This window comes from Manis javanica, chromosome 4, assembly GCF_040802235.1.
Source record: "Manis javanica isolate MJ-LG chromosome 4, MJ_LKY, whole genome shotgun sequence".
In the NCBI taxonomy this organism is placed as follows: Eukaryota; Metazoa; Chordata; class Mammalia; order Pholidota; family Manidae; genus Manis; species Manis javanica.
Window position 1 is genome coordinate 166,930,665 of NC_133159.1, and position 21,354 is coordinate 166,952,018.

General features: G+C 47.6%; 1 protein-coding gene across 6 annotated transcripts in view; it reads right to left on the reverse strand.

Moving 5' to 3' along the window:
- PLEKHM1 (pleckstrin homology and RUN domain containing M1) overlaps positions 1 to 20,234 on the reverse strand; it is a 46,270-nt gene extending 26,036 nt beyond the window's left edge. For 2 of the 6 annotated variants that reach the window (XM_017658802.3, XM_017658803.3), the window contains exons 1-5: positions 20,085 to 20,234; positions 14,101 to 14,189; positions 11,853 to 12,100; positions 9,587 to 10,213; positions 1,566 to 1,971 (exon numbers count right to left, since the gene is read on the reverse strand). In XM_017658802.3, coding sequence (XP_017514291.3) covers positions 1,566 to 1,971; positions 9,587 to 10,213; positions 11,853 to 12,100; positions 14,101 to 14,148 — 1,329 coding nt within the window. In that variant the 5' untranslated portion in view covers positions 14,149 to 14,189; positions 20,085 to 20,234. Of the gene's footprint in view, positions 1 to 1,565; positions 1,972 to 9,586; positions 10,214 to 11,852; positions 12,101 to 14,100; positions 14,190 to 15,617; positions 16,430 to 16,559; positions 17,167 to 17,247; positions 17,491 to 17,527; positions 17,651 to 20,084 lie in introns of those variants that run through there. The other 4 variants (XM_036997569.2, XM_036997573.2, XM_036997571.2 and 1 more) reach the window with 4 other exon arrangements.
- Between the last annotated feature and the right edge of the window lie 1,120 nt (positions 20,235 to 21,354).

The window sequence follows — 21,354 nt, forward strand, 5'->3', positions numbered from 1 at the left end:
GAAGGCATAAATAAAATGTGATACATCCATACAAGGAAATCTACAGAGCAGCGTTTCTCAGCAATGTAAAGGAAGGACAGATACATGTACAGCATGGATGAACCTTAAAAACATTATGTCAATTGAAAGAAGCCAGTCACAAAAGGTTACATACTATATGATTCCATTTATGTGAAATGTCCATAACAGCAAATCTATAGACAAAGGATGTTAGTGGTTTTGGGTTGAGGGGAGTGAGACAGGGGGAGAAGAGAGGGATGAGGAATGACTACTAATGGGCCGGGGGTTCTTTTATGGGTGATGAAAATGTTTTAAAATTAGACTGTGGTGATGGTTGCATAATCTTGTGAATATAAGAAAAAAAATTGAATTACACTTTAATTAGGTGAATTGTATGGTATGTGAATTATATTTCAATGTATCTGTTAAAAGGGGGTTGGGGGCTTCCCTCTTCTAGTTAGTTTATTTCATGGCCCTGGCCCCATTCTGAGTTAAAGGATATGGAAGCTATAGGACAAAGGAGGAATGCGCATGGATGGAGCTGAAAAACCAAGACTATATCCCAACATGAACCTCAGACTGCTGCTGGGATCAGCTCTAGGCTTTGAGTATCCATGAGCACACAAGCACACAAATTCCTACCTCGGCTTCTCATGACACAAGAACCAGTATGAATGGCAAGAAAGCTTGTGTCCGCAGCCCTGACTGCTGCTTCCCCGGCCAACAGTTCTTAAGCCTCTCTACCCATGGCTCTCCAGGACATTTCAGGGCTGGCTTCCCATGGGTTATGTAACAATAAACTGGATTGGCTTATTCTAGAATACTGTTGTCCAACAGAAATACAATTAAGCCACTGTATATCATTTAAAATGTTCTAGTGGCCACATTTAAACAACGTAAAAAGAAATAGTTGAAATTAATTTTAACATTATGTTTTATTTAACCCAATATATCTAAACTATTTTCATTTTGACATGCAATCAATAAAAAAGTTATTAATGAAATACTTTATATCATTATAAGTCTTCACAATCCAGTGTTTACACAGCTTATCTCAGTTTGGACTAACTTCATTTAAGGTGCTCAGTAGCCACATGTGGCTGCCATATTGGACAGCGCAGCTCTAAATCTGATTCCTGTTGCAAAATAGTATTTTTAAAGCCTGGTACTTTGTAACATTGATTTAATAATAACAAACACTGAGGAGGAAACCAAGGCTCAGTGAGGTAAAGCACCTTGCCCAAGGCCTTGAGCTGGTAAGTGGCCATGGTTACGAGCAGAGAGTCTGGGGTCAGATGAGCCCAGTGTTACCTTCTCCACACAGGGTCAACGATGATGACAGGAGATACCCATGGGAAGTGACTGGCAGTGCCTGGCTCACATCCCTACTCACGCACCAAGAAACATGAGATGCATCACCACAATGCTCTTAACCCTAACACTGTGCAGGCAGGCAGGCTGGTGGGGAGAAGGCAGAGGCCACTCGGGATTACTAGCTGGGGAAACCCTGCACCGCACGGAGACTTTTCACCAAGACTCCCCCCAAAACAGCTTATGCCACTCACCGGACTGGTGGGTGAGGACACGACAAGGCTCAGACCAGCTCCAACCTCCTTCGGGGGCTTCTGCTGGCCACTCCCTTGGCTGACTGCTCTGGTCGTCTCTCTCATCAGACTAGAAGGCTGCTGGCTGGAAGTGCTCCCCAAAAGGACAGTTTGGATGGTGCCCAGCTGCTGCAAGCCCAGGGTGCCAGGTGCCTGGGAAGATGCCTCCTGCTTGTGGCCGCCATCTTGAGTCCCCAGGGTTGCCTGGGTGGGGTGGGACTCTGCAGGCACATCGAAGTGCAGGTGTGAGCTAGTGTGGAGGCCGTGGAAGGCGAGTGAGGCCTGCAGGGTGGGGATCTCTGCTTCTCGGCTCAGTCTGCTGGTTGGCACAGAGTTCACCTGGGCTTTGCTGAATTCCGACAACACCCTAGAATTTTTTAACAAAGAAACCTGTGTGACGGGTGGTCAGTTAGTATGCCCAGGCTACTGGGCAGTGGTAAGAAGGGTGAACTGCTATTTTGTGATTGATTTAAAAAACAAAACAAAACAAACAAGACTCTCTTCATGTGCACTGCACTCCCCTGCCCACACAGGTCCCCTCTGCTGACAGACCCCACTGAATTTCTCCTCAGGTGGGACTTAGGCACACTGGGTGGGCAGGTGGGTTGTGGAGCCCAGGATCTCGGGCAAAAAAGCTCGGCTCACAAAGCAAAGAAAAAGGACAATGCAATTGGAAGCTGACTGCCTTTTACCTTCTGAATAGGCTACCTGTGGGCCTGGAGAGCTCGCTCAGCCAAATGGTCACGTGGGCGACCATTGGCCCAAGCCACCTGCGACACAGCTTTGGTGAATGGAATGTCTCAGAGGTGAGCTGCCTGACAGCACGCACAGCTGAGGCACCAGGACTCCACTCCTGGGGCACGGACGTAGGTGAAGTGAGGGCCCACTTTGTTCCTGGAACAGTAACTAAACAGCAGGGTTGGGGTGAGTTGCAAGGGCTGGTCCACTTCAGTGGACTGGGTGTGGAATCAGAGAAGCCTTCTCTTTCCAGAAGTTGCTGCTGGAGATCAGTGTACACAAGGTGTGGGAGTGTGTGTACAAGTATTTATGGGGTGTGGGTCTGCTCACTCCTCCTGATGAGACTGGCTCTTCCAGACCCTCAGTGGTACCTCTGGGGCCACAGGGAGCCAGTATTACTGCCTTTGTGTACATACACACACACCTGAAAACATACTTCTGGCCCTTTTGGAATGTGCACTGGCTAGTGGCTGCTGCTCCCTCTCTTGAGGCTTCTGAGAATCCAAATTCTGTTTCTGAAGTAAATCTGTTTGCTCTCTCTCCTCCTCTGCTTATGAACCCAATGGAGTACGTCATGGACAAATGCAGGTTCAAACGGCAGTAAAGCTGTCTGGAGCCTAACGGCTGAGACTGGGTCCAGAAGACATATCAAACTCCCCTTAATGTGGGCTTATAGAAATAAGGATTTTAGAACTAAAATTTTTCCTAACTGTCTTCTGGCTGAGCTCTGCTCTTGTCTACACCATCATAACTGGGAACACTTCAAGACATGCTAGTCAAGAATAGGTGACCAATCCCTACATTGATGGGCAATTATTTTCAACATGGGCACCAAGACATTTCAATGGGGAAAAAGTAGTCTTTTCAACAAATGGTACTGGAATAAGTGAAAAGTCCCATGCAAAAGAATGAAGTTGAACCTCTACTTCATACCATATAATAAAAGTTAACTCAAAATGTGTCAAACACATACAGGTAAGAGCTAAAACTATAAAACTCTCGGAAGAAAACAGGTGTAAATTTTTATGTCTTTGGATCAGGCAATCGTTTCTTAGATAAGACATCTAATGCATAAGCCACCAATAAAAAATAGACAAGTTGGACTTCATTAAAATTAAAAACTTTTGTGCTTCAAAAAGGCTACTATCAAGAAAGTGAAAAGACAATTCATAGGAATGGAAAAATATCTGCAAATCTTATCATATATCTGATAAGGGACTAGTATCCAAAATATATAGAGCTCTTACAACTCAATAATTAAAAAAACAAATAACCCAATCTAAAGATGGGCAAAAGATTTGAAGAGACATTTCTCTAAAGATACACAAATGGCCAATAAGTACATGAAAAGATGCTCAGTATCATTAGATAGTACTGAAATACAAGTAAAAACCACAGTGAGATACTACTTTATACCCAGTAGGATGGTTATAATTAAAAAAAAAAAAAAAAACAATAGCAAGTGTTAGCAAAGATGTGGAGAAACTGGAATGCTTATATGTGGCTGGTGGGAATGTAAAATGGTGCAGCCCCTGTGGAAAACAGTTTGGTAGTTCCTCAAAAAGTTAAATACAGAGTTACCATATGACTCAGCAATTCTACTCATGGGTGTGTATGTAAACCCAAGAGAATAGAAAACACGTCCACACAAAAGCTTGTACATGAATGTTCATAGCTACAATATTCACAATAGCCAAAAAATGGGAGAAAAACAAATGCCCATTAACTGACGAATAAACAAATTGTATTACCTATACAATGAAACATTATTAGCCATGACACATGCTATAACACAGATGAACTTTGAAAACATACTAAGTGAAAAAGGTGGTCACAAAAGATCACATATTGTATGATTCCATTTATATTAAGTGTCCAGAACAGGAAAATCCACAGCTAACGGATAAGGCGCTTCCTTACAGGGTGATGAAAGTGTGCTTGAATCACGTGCTAGTGATGTTGTGCAACCTTGCAGATACATTAAAAGCCACTGAAATGTACATTTATAATGGTCACTTTTATGGCATTTGAAGCATCTCTCAATAAACAAAGATGAGCTATCAGAGAAAGGTGTAAATGTGTTTGTGGAATCGTTATGGGGGTGGCAAGTGGGTGCTGGTTCTTGCTCTCAGACCTCATTCTAAAAAAGATGGATGGAAGTCCAGGAATGCAACTTAATGGAGTGGGCAACAGTGAGTGAGGAAACAAGGGGAGCTTCCCCAGGCATAAGAGGAAGAGACATTCACTACTAGCCATGTGTGTCCAAACCACGGAGCCACAATGGGAACAGCTCTGTAATGAACAAGGGAGGCAGACTTCTGGCAAATGTCTCCTGTCAGGTCCCAGCTCCTCATGGGCTCCAGGAGGCTGTGTAGTGAGGAGTTAAGAGCAGGGCTCCAGAGTCCACCTGGCCTTGGTGAGCACACTGCTGTGGCCCCACAACAGCCCCCAAAGCTCATGGACTTCCCTTATCTGTACAACAGGCATGGTGACAACACCCACCTTTTATGACCATGACAAAGATTAAATGAGATAATATAGGCAAAATGCTTAGTAGAATGTTTAGCACAAAGTAATCTCCCGTAAACGTTAACCTCAACTTGCTACTGCAGTTGTTTTTATTATCATTGATAAGAGTGCTTAGACTCCATGTACACAAACACAAGACTGCAAGGAAAGGAGTAGAGTTGGAAATACTCAGTGCTACCAAGATGGTTATCAATTATAAATGAATCCTAAATCTATACAAAGATTTTAATGACAGAGTAGACTGGGTGTTAGAATAAGTGAGTTGCTTCATGCCTAAAGAAATGCCACAAACAGCAAGAAGCTTGTGGGATAAATTAGAGTTTCCAGCAAATCAAAACCAAAGTCAAAGGGAAGTCGTGTTCACAGAGCTTTACCAGAATCAGTACTGGTCTTCAGGACCCAAGGAGAATGAGAGAGACATGTACATCAAGTGGAAAATAGTGCTAGAGGTAAGATTTTGAAGGAAAGGCAAAAAAGAAAAAGAAAACGTTTAAGCATTTTGAAGAAAATGCCACATAGAAATTAAACAGTGAAACTGCTACAGTCCTTCCACTTCTGCTGGTTCAGAGCAGTGTTTTTCAGAACTTTCTGTTCAAGATTTGTAAAACTTTGTGCTCTTCTTTAGTAAACAATCTGAAGAAGTATATGTAGTATATACATATGTATATATGTATGAGTATGTATGTGATATATTTAAGTCAAATAAATAAAAAGCATGGCCTGTGGGTTTGGGCGACCACCTCATAAAATACCCTGCCAAGTGATTCTGAGCCTGCGGTTTTCCTGAACATGAGGACTATCATACTGGCAGTACACATACTATTTGGCAGTTGAGGCCCATACAGAGGATGTATACTTAAAGCACAGGGGCTGCTCAGGCATAATCATTTCCCCCAAAGGGAATGAGAGCTCGTGACAATAACATCTGACAAATCTTACCAAGGTTTTGCAGCAGTGTTCATAGAGACAAGCAGAGGAGAACTGAGGCCACAGATACCCAGCAGTAAAATGACAATGATACCACCCCCTGAGCACCCACCATGTCAGGAGCTGCTCTAAGCACTTTACATACCTTAACTCATTTACTCTTCCCAGCATTCTTACCCCCATTCTATGGATGAGGACATCAAGGTCAGAAAGGTTGAGTAACTGCCCAAGACTGAAAAGATGGTTAATGGAAGCCTCAGGTGATCTGGCTCCTGAGTCCACGTTCTTAACCACTGGCCTGCACCGAGGCTTCTTGGTGATAATTATAATTCAGACCCAACAAACACAAAAGAAGCTATTAAGGGCAGTCAATTCTCTATTCACAAGGCAAACCGCAAGTTGGTTTCCATAAAACATTAAACTAATACATTTCATTTGGAATTTTCTGTTTATTTTGAACTTTAATTTGTAGATGTTTTGATTTTATAGTTGTAAGACCTATAAGCACAAGATACTTATGCCTCATTTTAAGATACAAACATTTAAGTACTATAATAAAAATAACAAGTGAACTCTCATGTTTTGTGACGGTCTTTACCCTTAAAACATACACTCCAAGAAATGGTGGTCTCTGTGGATGCTCTAAGACTAACTTTGAGCCCAGCTCTGAGGATTGATGGGGCTGCGTGTGTCTGTGCATCTGTGTTTAGGGTTTGTGGGCTCCTCAATCACTGCAGTGCTGTTCGGGACATCCTGATCCTCTTCCCCTGAGTTCCCCATAACATCAGCACAACACTGCCCAAACAGGGGGGATGGTCACTGATTCAACAACTTTAAGCTGGAACTTTCCAATCACAAGACTCATGAAAGACAAAGGCAAGACACATGACAAAGAGAAGGCTGGCTGGGCCATGGGAGGACTGAGGGACAACATGGGGCTAAAACAAGTTAATGAGCTTAAGTCACGCCAGGAGCCCAGCCATGTCTGGGACAGGGACTGCCTTCCCAACATGTTACATAAAAATTCTTCCATTTGCCATTTGTAATTCTATCTGATGGGCTCAGTGCTCAGAAGCTGTTTCTGGGGCCTACCAGAAGTTCTTATGTGGGCAACTCACTAACAGGCATGTGATGTAATTCTCAAACAGTCCTCTGAGACAATCTCCATTTTAAAGAAACAGAACCTCAGGAAGAGTTAGCAATCTGCCTGACACTGCTGGACTTTAAGTGGTGGAATGGGGCTTAAAACTAGATCTGCTCCAAGCCAGGCTGTAGCACCATCAATCCTGGTGGTATTTCCCTATTAGGTGGAACCCTGTAAAGACTTGGACTAAGGGTGGGTGGTGGGGCAGCAAGGGTAGAAAGAAGGTCCTCAACACAGCTGATAGAACATGGGTCTGAATAAAAGAAGTGCTTAATAAAAGGTTACCATTTTTTATCTACTAAGTGAGCAAATATCCAGAAGTTTGATAATATTTTCTGCTGACAAGGCTGAGAGGACACAAGTACATTCCTGATGGAGTGTAAATAGGCAATTATCTGTGAAACTTACAGATTAATCTATCCTTTGGCTCAGCAATTTTGTTTCTGGGAATTAATCTAATTGCATAGAACTAAAAGACCACATACACAAGGTTATTTACAGAAACAGTGAACTCCAATATCTATTAAGTACAGGGCTAATTAAATAAAAAGGTACGTTAATACAATGGAAAAATATGCAATAGAAAAAAAGATTAAGAAACTCTGATATGAAAATCTCCTCCAAAATACAGTGGAGATTAGTGTAGTTATACTAGTCTTGGTGGGAAAGGGGGGGGCATAAGAAATAAGAAAGAAATTTTAAAAATCTGTATATTCATATTTTGTTATAGATGCACAAACACTGGAAGAGTATGTAAGAAATTAATAATTATGGTTATAGCAGTAGGAAAGACTTTGTATACATTTTAGATTTTTTTTTAAACCATAAAAATAGATTATCTGTTCAAAAGTTAATGTTAAAAAGCCTGCAAGGAGGGGCTGGGAGCAAACAGCGGAGGGACTCGCTGCGCAGTGAGAGCACCCCATGGGGGGTGGTCCGGGCACGGGGACAGGCGGGCCCAGTGGGCTGCCTGAAGTGGCGGCGCTGGGAGACGGCGGGGAGTGGGACCGGGAACCTGGGAGGGGTGAAGTTTGGAGTCTTCCCGACCCGGGCCCGGTCCTCAAACCGTCCAGGCGTCCCCGCAGCCTCACCTCTCAGAGCTCGGGGTTCTTAGGCAATTACCGCTTGTTTCCCAATACCCCAGTTGGTATGAGATCGGGTGAAACGGCTCTCCTCTGCTCTTTCCACAGGGGCGCAGACTCTGAGGCCGAGATTTGCCAAGTTCTTTCCCTACCCCATGCGGCCTGGGTATGGCGATGAGGCCCAGCGTGGCGGGACACCCACTTCGACGGGCGAGGTGGGGGCGACGCCAGGTTCTAAAGACTGGCGCCGGGGAGGGTGGAGGCCGCAGCTCCAGCCGCGCGTCCCTCTAGCGTGGCAGTCAGCTGAAGGCTCCGAGGGCGGGGACCCCGGTGCACCCGCCATCCCCCCACAGTACGCCAAAGCCATTACGCGGCCAGGGCCACGGAAAGGAGCAGCCTTCTTCCTATTGTAGCAGCCACTGATTCTCCCTAGATAGGAGCACGTAGAAACCTTCACGATCCCAGTGCTTGGAAATCTTTGGGCGCCCCTTCCCTCAAGATTTCTCCTGACCAGCCCCGATTCTAGGAACGACCCGGGTTCGTACGTTGCCGGTCATTTTGGGAAACTCCGAAAGTGTGCTCTTGCACTTGTACACTAAAAGGGGATGAGTTTTGCCCTTTGTGGGGTTGGGGCACATAAGAGTCGCGACGGCTCTAGGAATAAAAGTGGAGTGGCCCATTTCGGATGCTCCAGGAACATGTTTGCGCTTTGAAATCTGAGCTATAACCTTTACCAAAACTTGTGGAGAAATGGCTGCTGTCCTAGAGAATTCCAATGTTAATCTTCATAAAATTAAAAATTCTTTCCAGTGAAAACTTTTCTCCCACAAAGTAAACAAAATGGTGGTGGGGAGGGTGTGTTTTGGCACTGGGCATTGTTACTAGGAACCTCAATTTTGAAATTGTAATTAATTGGAAATCACTTCTGTAGGTCCTAGATGCTACCAAAATAGAAACTGAAGTTTTGAGCAACTTCACTATGTGGCCTTCGGTGGGTGAGGAAGACCTACTTTGAAAAAAAATAGACATTATAGCTGTAGCAGATTCTTAAGGGAAAAAAAAAAAAAAAAGCCTGCAAAGAAGGCTACGCTCAGACTCCCTCCTCCACGCGCTCGCACGGCCTGGTTTGTCTACAACCTCCCCAGGCATGGTTCGGGCTTTGTGTCTTCCAGGAGGTCTGTGTGGTCACAGAAGGGCACCCTTATGCATTATGTCTCACTGTACTTTTGGGAAGTTGTAACGATAGCTCTGAACTGTTAGCTTCCTTCCCTCCAGATGAAGACGACAATATTTTACACCGAGCCGCACAGAGATTACCTCCTTTGAACCACCTCTGAGGCCTGTCCGAATCCCTTCTCTCACTGCCCCTGTGCTGCCTCCAGTTACAGGGGCCAGCAATTCCAGTCCCTGAGGGAGAGAGACGAGGTCCCCTTTGTCTTGTTCCCTTACAGAGGTCAGTGCTCGGGGACAGGCAGTCCCATCTACGGGAAGGAAGGGAGAGAAAGGGGAAGGGGAGGAGGAAGGGAAATGAGAGACAGGAAAGGGGTGGGGGAGGTACTCACTCCTGCAGAGATGAGTCTGAATCCTCGGCGTTTGCTGCCCCTGGGTCTGAGTCGTAGGACATGGGCTCCCCGGAATGGTCTGGACTCTTGGAGTCGTTCTCCTGGAGTTGGCAGCTGTCAGAGTTTAGGCTGCAGGACAGCTGGGATGAACTGGCCGTGTCCAGGCTGAGGGAGGAGGCAGTGAGCTTCTTGTTCCGTCGGATCTTGTGGCCTGAGTGCTGGACTTCGATGTCCTCTGAGCCTGAGGAATGGGAAACTGAATCCACAGACTCCTTCCGCTGCAGTTCCATCCCAGAGGTGGTAAGGGGGTTGAGCTCAGAGAGGGGGCAAAGCCCAGAGAGAGCCAGTGGGGTAAGTGTCCACTCGTTTAAGATGGCGGACTTGTAGGAGAGTTCGAAGGACAAGGATGTCAGTCCCTGCAGGAAGCTGAGGAGGAACTCGCCCTCCTCGGCATCCCGAAGCAGGGCTGCGGGCTGATAGTACTCGCACAGCCGGGCCTGCTCCTGGAGGAGCAGTTTCAGGTAGCACTCCATCAGGCCGTCGTTCAGGGCCAGCCGCAGCCAGGCCCGGCAGCGGCCCACATCCGTGCTGACGAAGGTCAGGTGCTCCAGTTCCGAGATGATGTGTCTGGGAATGGGGAGAAGAGCTTGTTTAGAGGAAAGCCTTCAAATCACAGAGATGTCATTTTATCCACTGGTTAGCAAGAGCCAATAACAGGTACAAATATATACAAACATGAAAAATTCTCGGATAATTGTGTTCTCATTTAGAATTTAGATATATTAAGTTATAACTCCCAACTTTTTGAGGCTGGTATCATGAAGAATAATTGCCATTTTCATTACAACTACCCCTTGGGTTCCTAACATCATCTGTTCATCCAGGACCTGTCTCCTGAGCCCCGAAGTGTAAGGTCCTCAGTGCTGCAAAGACACAGGGTAAAGACATGGTCCCCCCCTCCGTCCAGGTACACTGAGGTGAGCCCCATCATTAGTAGAGCTGGGGTGGAGGCTGGGCAATCGTTTCTGGGCTGGAGTCAGAAAAATGCCCTCGAAAGGGCAGTATCTACACTGCACTACAAGGAATTTAAAGAGGTAAAGATGGAAGGAAAACCTTCTAGGCACAAAATACTGGCAGAAATAAAGGATAGGAAAACAGCAGACTGTAACAGGAGGGTTGAGTGCTCCAATTACAACACGGGGAGGAGTGGGTGATTCGGTTGCAAAGCCAGGTAATGCAGGGTCTTGAGTATCAAACTGGTGAGGCAAAGTGGAGCAATGGTCCCCACATCTGACTGTGCATCAGAATCATCTGGGGAATTTGGTTAAGACACAGATTTTTGTTGCCCCAACCTAGTGACTCAGATTCCATGCTAGCATTTGGGAGCCGTTGGCCTACAAAGGTTTGCAGAGAGGAGCAATTTGACCATAGTTATACAGGCTTCAGGGTGGTTGCTCTGGATAAGATCAGACCCCACATGTACCAACTCAGTCCCTAAATGCCTCGGTCTGCTGTAAATGGCCCTCCTCTGACTTCCACAGGAGCGCAGACCACACCTACTGAGCTCCTGTTAGCATGAGCTTGAGCTTAAGCGTAAGCTCAGTACATGCTGATGAGCTGACTGACCTAAGGAAAGACAGAATGAGGTAAGGGGGACAATTAGAAAGCCACTGCCACCCAGGAGTGAAGTGACAACCTGAGATAGGGCAGTGGTGGCAGGCATGGCAAGGGAGATAGAAGCTGACAAGGCACCCTGGGGCTGAGGGTGGCAGATAATAGCCCTCAAGGCACAGTGCCAGCTCCTTGCTCCAAGCCCAGGCACTTGGGGACAGGGCCACAAACACAAGTGTCTCAGGGTAAATATTCAGATGCTCTACCTGGATTCCACTCTTCTTAAAAAATTACCTGGGTTTGAGTATAACACTTAGCACAGATGTTCAAACATTCTAAGGCAGGGTCAACAAACTTCTTTGATAAAGAGCCAGATAATGAAGATTTTGGGCTTTGCAGGCCACCTAACCTCTGTTGCAAGTACCTAACTCTGCCACAGTATGCTGAAAAAGGCAGCTCCTGCTAAAGGCAACCAGTCCAGGAGCTTGAAGCAGCCCAGGCTGTTGCCCGAGGTCTAACACTGGCCCTACCTTGGCCATCTCTACTCTAGAGCACAGTGCATATCTGTCCGCTTTCCCGCAGCGCTGGAGAGGAAGAGCCCCGGGTCCCACCCTGAAACTCTGCCCCAAAACAAAGCCTCCCCAGCTGATCTCACTTGTGGGTGACAGCTTTCAGGAGGGGCCAGAAGACAGGCTGCGGCAGAGCCTTCTGGGGGGCGCTTTTCTTCCTCTTCCCCCCAGACTCGGCTCGGATGTGCTTGGCGTGCAGGCCATGGATAAATACGGCCTCCAAGGCGCTGCACATGGTGTTGGCATCTCCGTCTTCACTGGTGACCACTGTGTCCGAGGACACATACTGCTTGTGCAACGCCTTCACAGATCCCACTAACTTCTTCTTGATGACCTAGACAGTGCCAGACAGGACACAGGCTTTTAGAAAATGCTATGGCAACCCCTGGAATGTAACTCTGCCTGTCACCAAATATGTGAGCACCTACATGAATGCATGTGTTTATATAGCAAACCAGCACATATTCTAATTACAGAAAATAAAGATAAAGCATAAAGAAAAAAGGAGAATTAGCCACTTATATCACACAGAGGTACTGCCTTTATTTTTTGCAAAGATATTTGTGTATTTTTTTTAAACCAAACTTCAATGAATGATAGTCGTATAAATCTTGTGTTTAAACAGACTTCATCATCGTTAGAGCTATGGGAGCTTGGGTAATCCATCAAGGACAGGGGTGAACCTTTCCACCTTATTTACATAACCAAGATTCTGCAGAGGCATTACAAGCCAAGAGGCAAAAAGTAGTGCTTTAGAACAATAAAAACATGCAGAAAACAGAAGCACAGTCTACATTAAGAAAGACTTTAGGCCTGGCAGTCAGAGGTCAGTTTAGTCTCAGCTTTGTCAGTCAACAGTTGGGTCACCTCAGACATTTCACTTGACCTCCTCTCTGAGCTTCAATGTTCTCATCTGTTAAATGAAAATACTACTCCCTGATCTACAGCACTCTGAGGCAGGACTAGGTTTTTATCATCCTTGTGTCCCCAACACTAGGCATGATTCCTGGCACAAATAAGTACCTAATAAATGTTTGTTAAATGAAGAAGTTATAAAATATACATAAAGTCCTTTGGAAATATAAAGACAGTTCTATCATACTATAAGTATGTCAAACTTACCTAAGTATTTGAAAAGGACTAGAGAAGAATGCAGAAAGAATGGTTTGAATTTTTAGATGACAGGATTATGGATAAACATTTTATTGTGTTATTTTCTTTTAACCAAAATAGTTCATGCTAATGTTCTTTGAAAAGTTACATGTTTTTTGTAACAGCTTTAATGAGACATAATTTACATAGCATAAAATTCATTCATTTAAAGTATACAGTTCAATGGTTTTTAGTACATTCACAGAATTGTGCAACCATTGCCACTATCTAATTTGAAAACATTTCCATTGCTCCAGAAGGAAACATGTATTCCCTTAGCAGTTACTCCCTCGTCCCCTCTCCCCCAGCCCCTGGCAACCACTCACCTACTTTCTGTCTCTATGGATTTGCCTATTCTGGACATTTCATATAAATGGAATCATATAATCATGTGGCCTTTGTGTCTGGGTTCCTTCACTTGGCATGTTTTCAAGTTCATCCATCTTGTACATGTATCATACTTTATTCCTTCTTATTGCTAAACAATATTCCATTGCATAAATATACCATCTCTTATTTATTCATTCATTGATTAATAGACATTTGAGTTGTTCCCACTTTTAGTTGCAATGCTGGTATGAACATTCACGCACAAGTTTTTGTGTAGACATATGTTTTCAATATTCTTGGATATATACCTAGGAGTGGAATTGCTAGGGCATATGTAACTGTGTTTAACTTTTCTAGAAGCTATCAAACACCTTTCCACAATGGCTGCACCATTTTACATTCCCACCAGCAGTGTATGAGGGTTCCAATTTCTCCACAACGCTACCAACACTTATTATCATCTGCCATTTTGTTAACAGTCATCCTAGTGGATGTACAGAAGAATCTTATTGTGGTTTTGATTTGCATTTGTCCAATGTCTCATGATGTTGAGAATCTTTTGGTCTTTTGTATATTGAGTACTTATTGGTCATTTGTATATCTTCTTTGGAGAAATCCTTGGTCTTCAGATAACCTATAATATTAAATCCCCATTGTTTTTTATGAAATTCCATTTTATCACCAATAAGATGACCTAGAAACGGCAGGATATCCACAGAACCTGCTTCTGTTATAAGTCTTTCTCAACCCGAGGCCTCTTTCTGGACAGGGCCCATTCATTTCAAAGGAAGAAAACCAATGAAATGGCTGTCCTGTGCACCCCTTCCCACACAATGCACCTTTGCCACCTACCAGGATGGCAGCCCGGGGGTCCAGTCCATTTTCCACCACTGAGAGCATTTCCACTCACGCAGCAGCTCCCTCAGAGAATCACATGACACCTGCAGAGACAGACAGCAGCCCCGTGAGCCAGTTCCCAACTCACCACCCCCAGCCAGTCCCCTGTCTCCCCTCAGAAGCCGACAGGAGGGCAGCCATCTTACTCAGACTGCAACTGAAAGACTCTGGGATACAAAAGCAAAAACCCAGAGTGGATTTTAAGGAAGAAAACAAAGTCCGAGGGCTGGGATCCTGGGGCGTGAGGAGCCCCTGTGCCAAAGGCGGGTCTGCCCCAAGGAGTCGGAGGAAGGGCTCTTCACTCCACGCCAAACACTGGCACAAAGAGCAGGGGATGCAAGGCTGATTTAGGTACTGAGCTGAAAGTGCAAGGGAGGACACTGCAGCTGAAAGGGCCAAGAACCCACAGGGACCAGGGATCAGGGGCTCACAAGTCACGTTCCGGGCCTGGGCCCTGCCACTGCCCCTCCGACACCTGTTCCAGTCCAGGGTCTGCCAGCTCAGCAGGGAAAAGTACAACTGAAAAGGCCTGCTCCACATCTGCTTCTCCTTTGCGCTGCAAGGCTCTGGCTTAAGCAGCACAGGGGCACATCTAAAGGGGACCAAAATGGGTTCTAATCTCAACTTGCCACTAACCAGTTGGGCATGCTGGGCACTGAATCAGATTTCTCAAACAGCAATTATGAATGTGAAAAATGCTCAGCATAGGGCCTGCTATGTACCAAGGATGAATGGTATCTATGACTCCAGGGGATGTGGCCACCCAAATCGATAGGCAAAGAATGGTACTGCCGAAATGAGTGTGCACAAGTAGCTGAAGTCAGTACACGGGTAGACTCCTCAGGACACCTGGCTTCCGCCTGGGGGTGGCTGAGCCTGAGGGGCTGATGACTGGCCCGGCCCAGTCCCAGCAATTTGGACAGATGGGGACTAGGCAGGCGCATTCCCATTCCAAACAAAGCCCTAGTGACCACACAGCTGAGCAGGAGAGGCCACCAAAATAGGAAAAGGTTCCCGCTGTCTCTGCTCTCAAAAACTCTTGCATGGCCCAAAGAAGAAACCAAGGCGTGCTAAATGGGTTTTGTGCCCTTTACATATATGGCCTCATTCATTCCCTATAACCACCCGAGGAGTGCTATTTTATCATCTCTGACAGATTAGAAGTAGAAGCCGACCCAGGTCGAGGAACTTCCTGAGATCCTAGGGCTGATAAGTGGGGGACTCCACCACCCATCACCAAAATGAGGCCAACCCCAGCTCTAGGAAACCCCCAGATGCCTGAACGAGTGCAGTCCCCTCCCTTCCGAAGAGGCAGAGGGAGCTAGGGCTAAGAGGCTGTGGGAATTGGGGCCGGGGGACTAGGAGGAGGGCTCCCCAGCTGGGTGGTACAGACTGAACCTGGGGTGGTGGGTCAGGCCAGTACTTATGCACTTAGGCCACTGTAGCCCTTGTAACCTCCACTGCACCCTTACCTAGTGCATCCCGGTAGGAGCCCGGGTGAGGGGGTGCAAGCCGATAGGAAGGTCAATCTGGCGGGAAAGCTTTACTGAGCGGTGGAGCATGAGGCTTGGATATGAGTGAAGCAGGGTGGCCCTAAATGGTGGGAAAAGCTCCGATTCAATCCCCGGCCTCTGGAGCTGGCAGAGCCAACTGCCCTCTGTAATGACATGCAGAGGGAGGGAGGTGTGTATGGAGGAGGCCCTTGCAGGCCCAGCTCTGGTCTGGGCGTAGCAGACCTCCAGGAACGGCACTGGCCCGGCCGGCCGCAGCGCCTGACTGCCTCACCCTTTGCCACACTCTCCACTCCCAGGGTTCCTACCCAGGATTCTCGGGGCCTCCTCTGGACACCAGCTCCACACTCACACTCTGGCCACCAAGGCAGCAGGAATTGGGGCACGTGCTGCATCAGAATCCTTCCTGAAAATGTGCCTCATCCTGGAGGCTAGGTTCCTCCAAGGCCCCCTGTGCTGCCCACCATGACCTTGGGATCCAGTCTTTCAGAAATGCCTCCCCACAGGCCTGCCCTTCTCGCCCCAGCCTTAAGTTCCAGAACTGTTGTTCCTTCAGCCACTCACAAGGCCAAGCCCCCCTGAGGAGCTTAGATCTCAACAATTTGGATAATAGCCTGGGTCCATTAAAGCCTCATTAATGAATTACCTAGAAATAATAGAGTATTCACTAGAGGGAGGGAGCCTTCTCAGTCAGTGGCTGCTCTGGCCAAGTAAGTCTGCAAAAACTCAGAGTGAACTGGCCTGAGACGGGCTAGACAAGAGAAAAATAACTGTCCCCTAAAATAAAGTGTCAGAAAGGCCACAACGTGACTGACATCAGCACAGAGGATTCCAGAAGAGCCACCTGACAATTCACAAACTAGGACCGAGGCTTTGGGGTTCACGCCACAACTCAGGGCATACCTTTCTTTATAGGAAGCCAAATCACCCTGCCTATGTGCGTCTGTTCCATAATGCCTCAGAGAGGCAGGGAAGTGGCTCAGAGGCAGGAATCTGATGGTCTCTGATGAGAACTCCCCAGTGGAAGTGGAACAGGGCTTTGGGGCTCCTGACTGCCCTGGGTCAGTGCTCCATCACTCTCCTGGGTGGCCCAGACCCCCAATTGGCCATCCTATGGGACTGGTTTCACTTCCTGTCCTCAGAACACTCTTCACTGATGCCAGGAACCAAACCAAAGAGAGGTGGGGCTTCAAGGAGACCTGGGCTGCAGAGAGGAAGGAGAGAACATGGCTACACTGTTAAAGGCCCTTCCAACACCACAGGTGGAGTTTAGCAGAAATAGTCACTTCTGTCTGTCCTTAGGAAACTCTGCACCACGCCAAGCCTACCTTTCCCCCTAAATATTGATTCACCCTATTGCATTCACCCTGTTCACACAGTTCTCCAAGCTTCTCTGACCTCATTCTCTTATCTCATTTAATTCCCACAACAATCCAGAGAGGAGGAGGGTTATCCCTGTTTTACAGAGTAGATGGGCCCCAGGCAAGGGACAGAATTCTCTGGTTTCCTCATTCCAGGTCCCCAGCCTTTTACCAGATCAAACTGCCTCAGGTCCTAGGTTTAAAGAGTTTCAGCCAAACTGATTACTTACAGACTCTTCAGAGGCACTTGGAAATGCCACTTTACCAAAGGAGGTCTGAAGCCAACAAGAAATAATCTTGCCATCAGACCTGCAAACCTGACCAGCTGCACCCACATCCTTTCCACGGTACCCAAGTTTCAGAGCTGTTCTTTCTTATTTGTTCCAACAACAGGTAGGAGGGAATTGTTCTAGTTGCTTTCTTCATTATCATGACTGGCCTCTGTACATGTCCAATTTCACTTCCTCCAGGGACTAAGGAAGAAAGGAGACTGGCTTAGATGAGACTTACATTAAAAGAAGAAATGGATGACCTGGCTTTACGGCTTCTGAAACACTTCATCCATCAGTAAACAGCAACCGCTTCTCCTTGGAGACTTCTCAGCCATTCCCACCAGCCTCCTCTCCTATACTGTTCAGAACAGCCTGGTGTTTAAGGCACTCAGCTGCTGTACCAATTGATAAGTCATGCTTTCCAGTTGGGAAAGAATGACAAAGTTATCTTCTGATTTGGAAAAACAGCTGATCTTTCAGACATGTGCGTACTGCACGTTCAAGGAGCACTCTGTCCACCTGAAGGAAGTTGGGATTTCTAGATAAGTGTCCTGTGAGGATAGTGGGGGATGGCGGGTGGAGGAGCTAGGCCTTTGAGGCAACTGAATACCAGCTGGAGACAGAGAAACTTCTAGCTTGTGATTTCCAGTCCAAGGGTTAGTGGATGAAGCCAGAAATGTGAAGTCAGTAAACACTATCTTTCTTCCCTCCTTCCTTCTATCCAAAACACCCCTCTCCCCCATATTCTTGTCCCATGGGCCTTAGGATTCTAGCAAGGACCAAACTCTGAATGGATGACAACAGGAACTTTGCCTGACTCAGTAACCATGGCATTTCTAATGCCTAGAATAGTGCATAGCACATGTGGTGCTCAAAAACTACTTGCTAAATAACTATTAAAGTAAAACAAAGGCTTAGAGCAGGTATTTCCATTTCACAGACTGGGAAGTTGGGGGTATACAGGCTTTCAGTGGTGGGGCCACTGTGAAACTCCTTCTATTAAGCCAAGAGGCCAGCAGGCTAAAAACCATTCAGCTATGTCACACCCAGATGAGGGGATACTGAAGGTAGCAGGGCATCTGGTTTTCAGGGACATGACACTACACATGGCAAGCAGAGACAACGGGTCCTCTTTGGGGCCCTTTACAATTGCTGTCAAACAGCTAACCCTATGGAGCCCAGTGCCAGAATCTGGAGGGGATGTGCACCCAAAAAGCACAGGAGATTATATCTATATGCTGAGAATGGGCCTGGAGGGCTCAGGAATGTCCCTCTGCCTCAGCTAATCTGAGATAACTGGGCTCCCTGTATTCTTGGGTAACCAAAATGGTCAAACTCAATGAGCCAGCACCTGCAAAAAGAGGAAGCAATTCAACAGCCTCTGTACCCACCTAGGCCTCAGTCTTCCCAGAACTTACTCATCTATACTCTTCACAATGTGCAACATCGCCTCCGGCACCCACTGTGTTCCCTGTGTTTAGTGTTGGGACTAAGGTGTAACCAGCTCCCACTGGGAGGAGCACTGGATGCCGGTCCCTTCCAAGTTCCAGGACAAGACACATGGACATGGCTCTGTGACCACAGCCACCTCAACACAAGGGCACTCCCTGAGTTTCTCCGATCGCCAGCCAAAGGAAGTGATGGCTTCTGTTGCCCCAGGCTCAGTGTCCTTTAAGTGGCCACCCCTCACCTTCCAGGTATTTGGGTGATACATACCATTCCAGCAGCCTGCACGAGTAATTTAATATGAATGCTAGAAACACAGTCCATGGAAAACAGGTACAGGGGACCAGAAACCTAGGAAAATCTCTTGACCCAAGGAATGGGGGGCTTTCTACTCCTCCACAATTTACCATCTGAGGCTATGCATGCATCAAACTGCTCAGTAACTGTCCAGTTCTGAGCAAACACCCAGACTTGGCTTCTAGGAGGCAGTTGGTGGGGTTGGCAGGGGACTCTACCAAGTAAGTCCTCAGAAGGAATGGGGGCTGGGTCAAGAGAAGAATGGGCCCAGAGCTGGAGTGAAGAGTTAAGGCAGGGACATCGAGACCTCACAGACTTAGGAAGAAGTGTCCTCAGGGCAGTTGGCGATGGAAAGTATTTGGTGGGTTCAGAAGTTAGGAGTTGAATATCTGAGGACAAGATGATACATAGAAATGTTGGGATAGGGCTGTGATCAGAGCTACCAAGAGTGAGCTCAGCAGAGCATCTACTTTGGTGGTGGGTCTTTCATGGGTGGGACAGAGGTGGGGTATTCAGGAAGAGCAGACCTTGGGGAGCTGAGCAGGGGACGGGGGAGTGGGGTGGGAGGAGGATGGGGTGGAGATTGGGATTAGAAAACTGAGCCAGAAAGGGAGAAACCAGAACTGTGGGTCTGGAGGTTTGCGAGGAGCATTCGGACTGCCGAAGGGGTTGAGGGGTGAGGATGCAATGTGTTAGAGGGTGGCGGAGGCATGTGGCAGAGATAAGGGTTGGAACTGGGCTAGAGTGGGATCAAGGGTGGGGCTGCACTTATGCAAGACCGGTGGGGACGGAATGGGAGTAAGGGCTGGGATCAGGTCACAGGTGGGAGAAGATGGAGGGGACGCAAATGCAGTGGCAGTGGGAGCCGAAGGCTAGGGTCCGAGAGGGCCAGGGTGCCGGCCTTTGGGCTGGGAAGGGAAAGGGCTCTGAAGCAGGGGTTTCAAGGCAACCAGGGGTTTGGGATCACGGAGAGGGCTGATGGCCCACCGCCCGTTCGCGTCTCGGACTCGCCGCTCTTCCGCTGCCCTCCTCGCCCGCGACCCCTAACTCACCAGAGGGAGCGAGGAAGGGGGGCCGCTACTTCAGGCCGTTGCAGACCCTAATCCTGTGACCCGACCCAGCGGCTTCCCGGCGACTGACAACAGGAAGCTGCGCTCTCGGAGCCTGACGTCATCACGTCGGTTCGGCGTCCGGCTCCGCCCCCGGCCCATGGAGCCAATCGCAGGGCCGGAGGAGCCTCAGGGCGGGGCCAGAGCTCTCGGAAGCCCAAAGATTCCCAGCCCGGGAGACCTCTTGTGGTCCGGGAGGTTCGCGATTCCCCGTTCACAGAGGCGCGTGGAAACCAGTAGCCACTGGCGGCGGGCGGAACGCGTCCTGACTGCCTGCCTCCAGCAGGGTCTGCGTCAGAGGAGATCCTGGTTTCTAGGTTGCTGATCCCGCCTACACTGGCGCTGTCACTTGGCCTCCTTCAGTGAAGGTTGCCCACTTGCAAAATGGGACCAATAATGTCTACTCTATTTTGGCCTCCCTGAGGGAACCAGAGCAGTCGAACAGGCAGAGCCTGGCGGATTTCAGGAAAAACAAACATGTTTCGACCATACCTTACATCAGGGGATCTCCTTGAGATCCCCTGGGCCCGCTCCTGTAACCAGCCCATCAGCCCTGCGGGGCACGAAGCTGAAGGGGTCCGGTGATTCTCGTATAGCCATGTTGTTGTTTGCTTTCTTTCCATGGTAGAAGTGACACTTTTCTTTCAAATGGACTCAGAAAAGATCAAAAGTAGCCGGACATGTCCTGCTTTGCGTCAGACACTTCACACATGCAGGCTTTGGTCAAATGGGAGCCTAGGGTCTGAGTGTGGGTGGCACTGGAGAGGTACGGTATGAGTAGGTTCAGGGGAGACTTTGGGTATCGCCACAGGGCTAGCTGGGAAACAAGCAAGCTCCCCTGATCTCGTCCAGGGTTCCTGCGCTCATTGGGCCTTTCCGGGAAGGAAGATGTCCCTTATACTTCCGGGAAAGGTCAGGGTCCTTTCTGGTCATAACTGGTGCAGCAAAAGCATCAGTGACTTGGTACAAGCACCCCCTCCGCACAAACGGAGCCCACAACATCCCTGTTATTCCAGTTAAGTTTTTGCCCAGCTGCTGTCTGCAAAAGCTGTGGGAATCCCACGGAATATCTCCTGTTTGCCTTTTTAGGAGCTTCCACATCAGGTCTTCTTACTTCCTAAGCATCTCTACCTCTCTGCAAAGTGTGTAGGGTTGTCTTCATTTTGCTCTGCACCCCTTTGTGAAGCTGAAGAAAACACTGGATCCTGGGGAG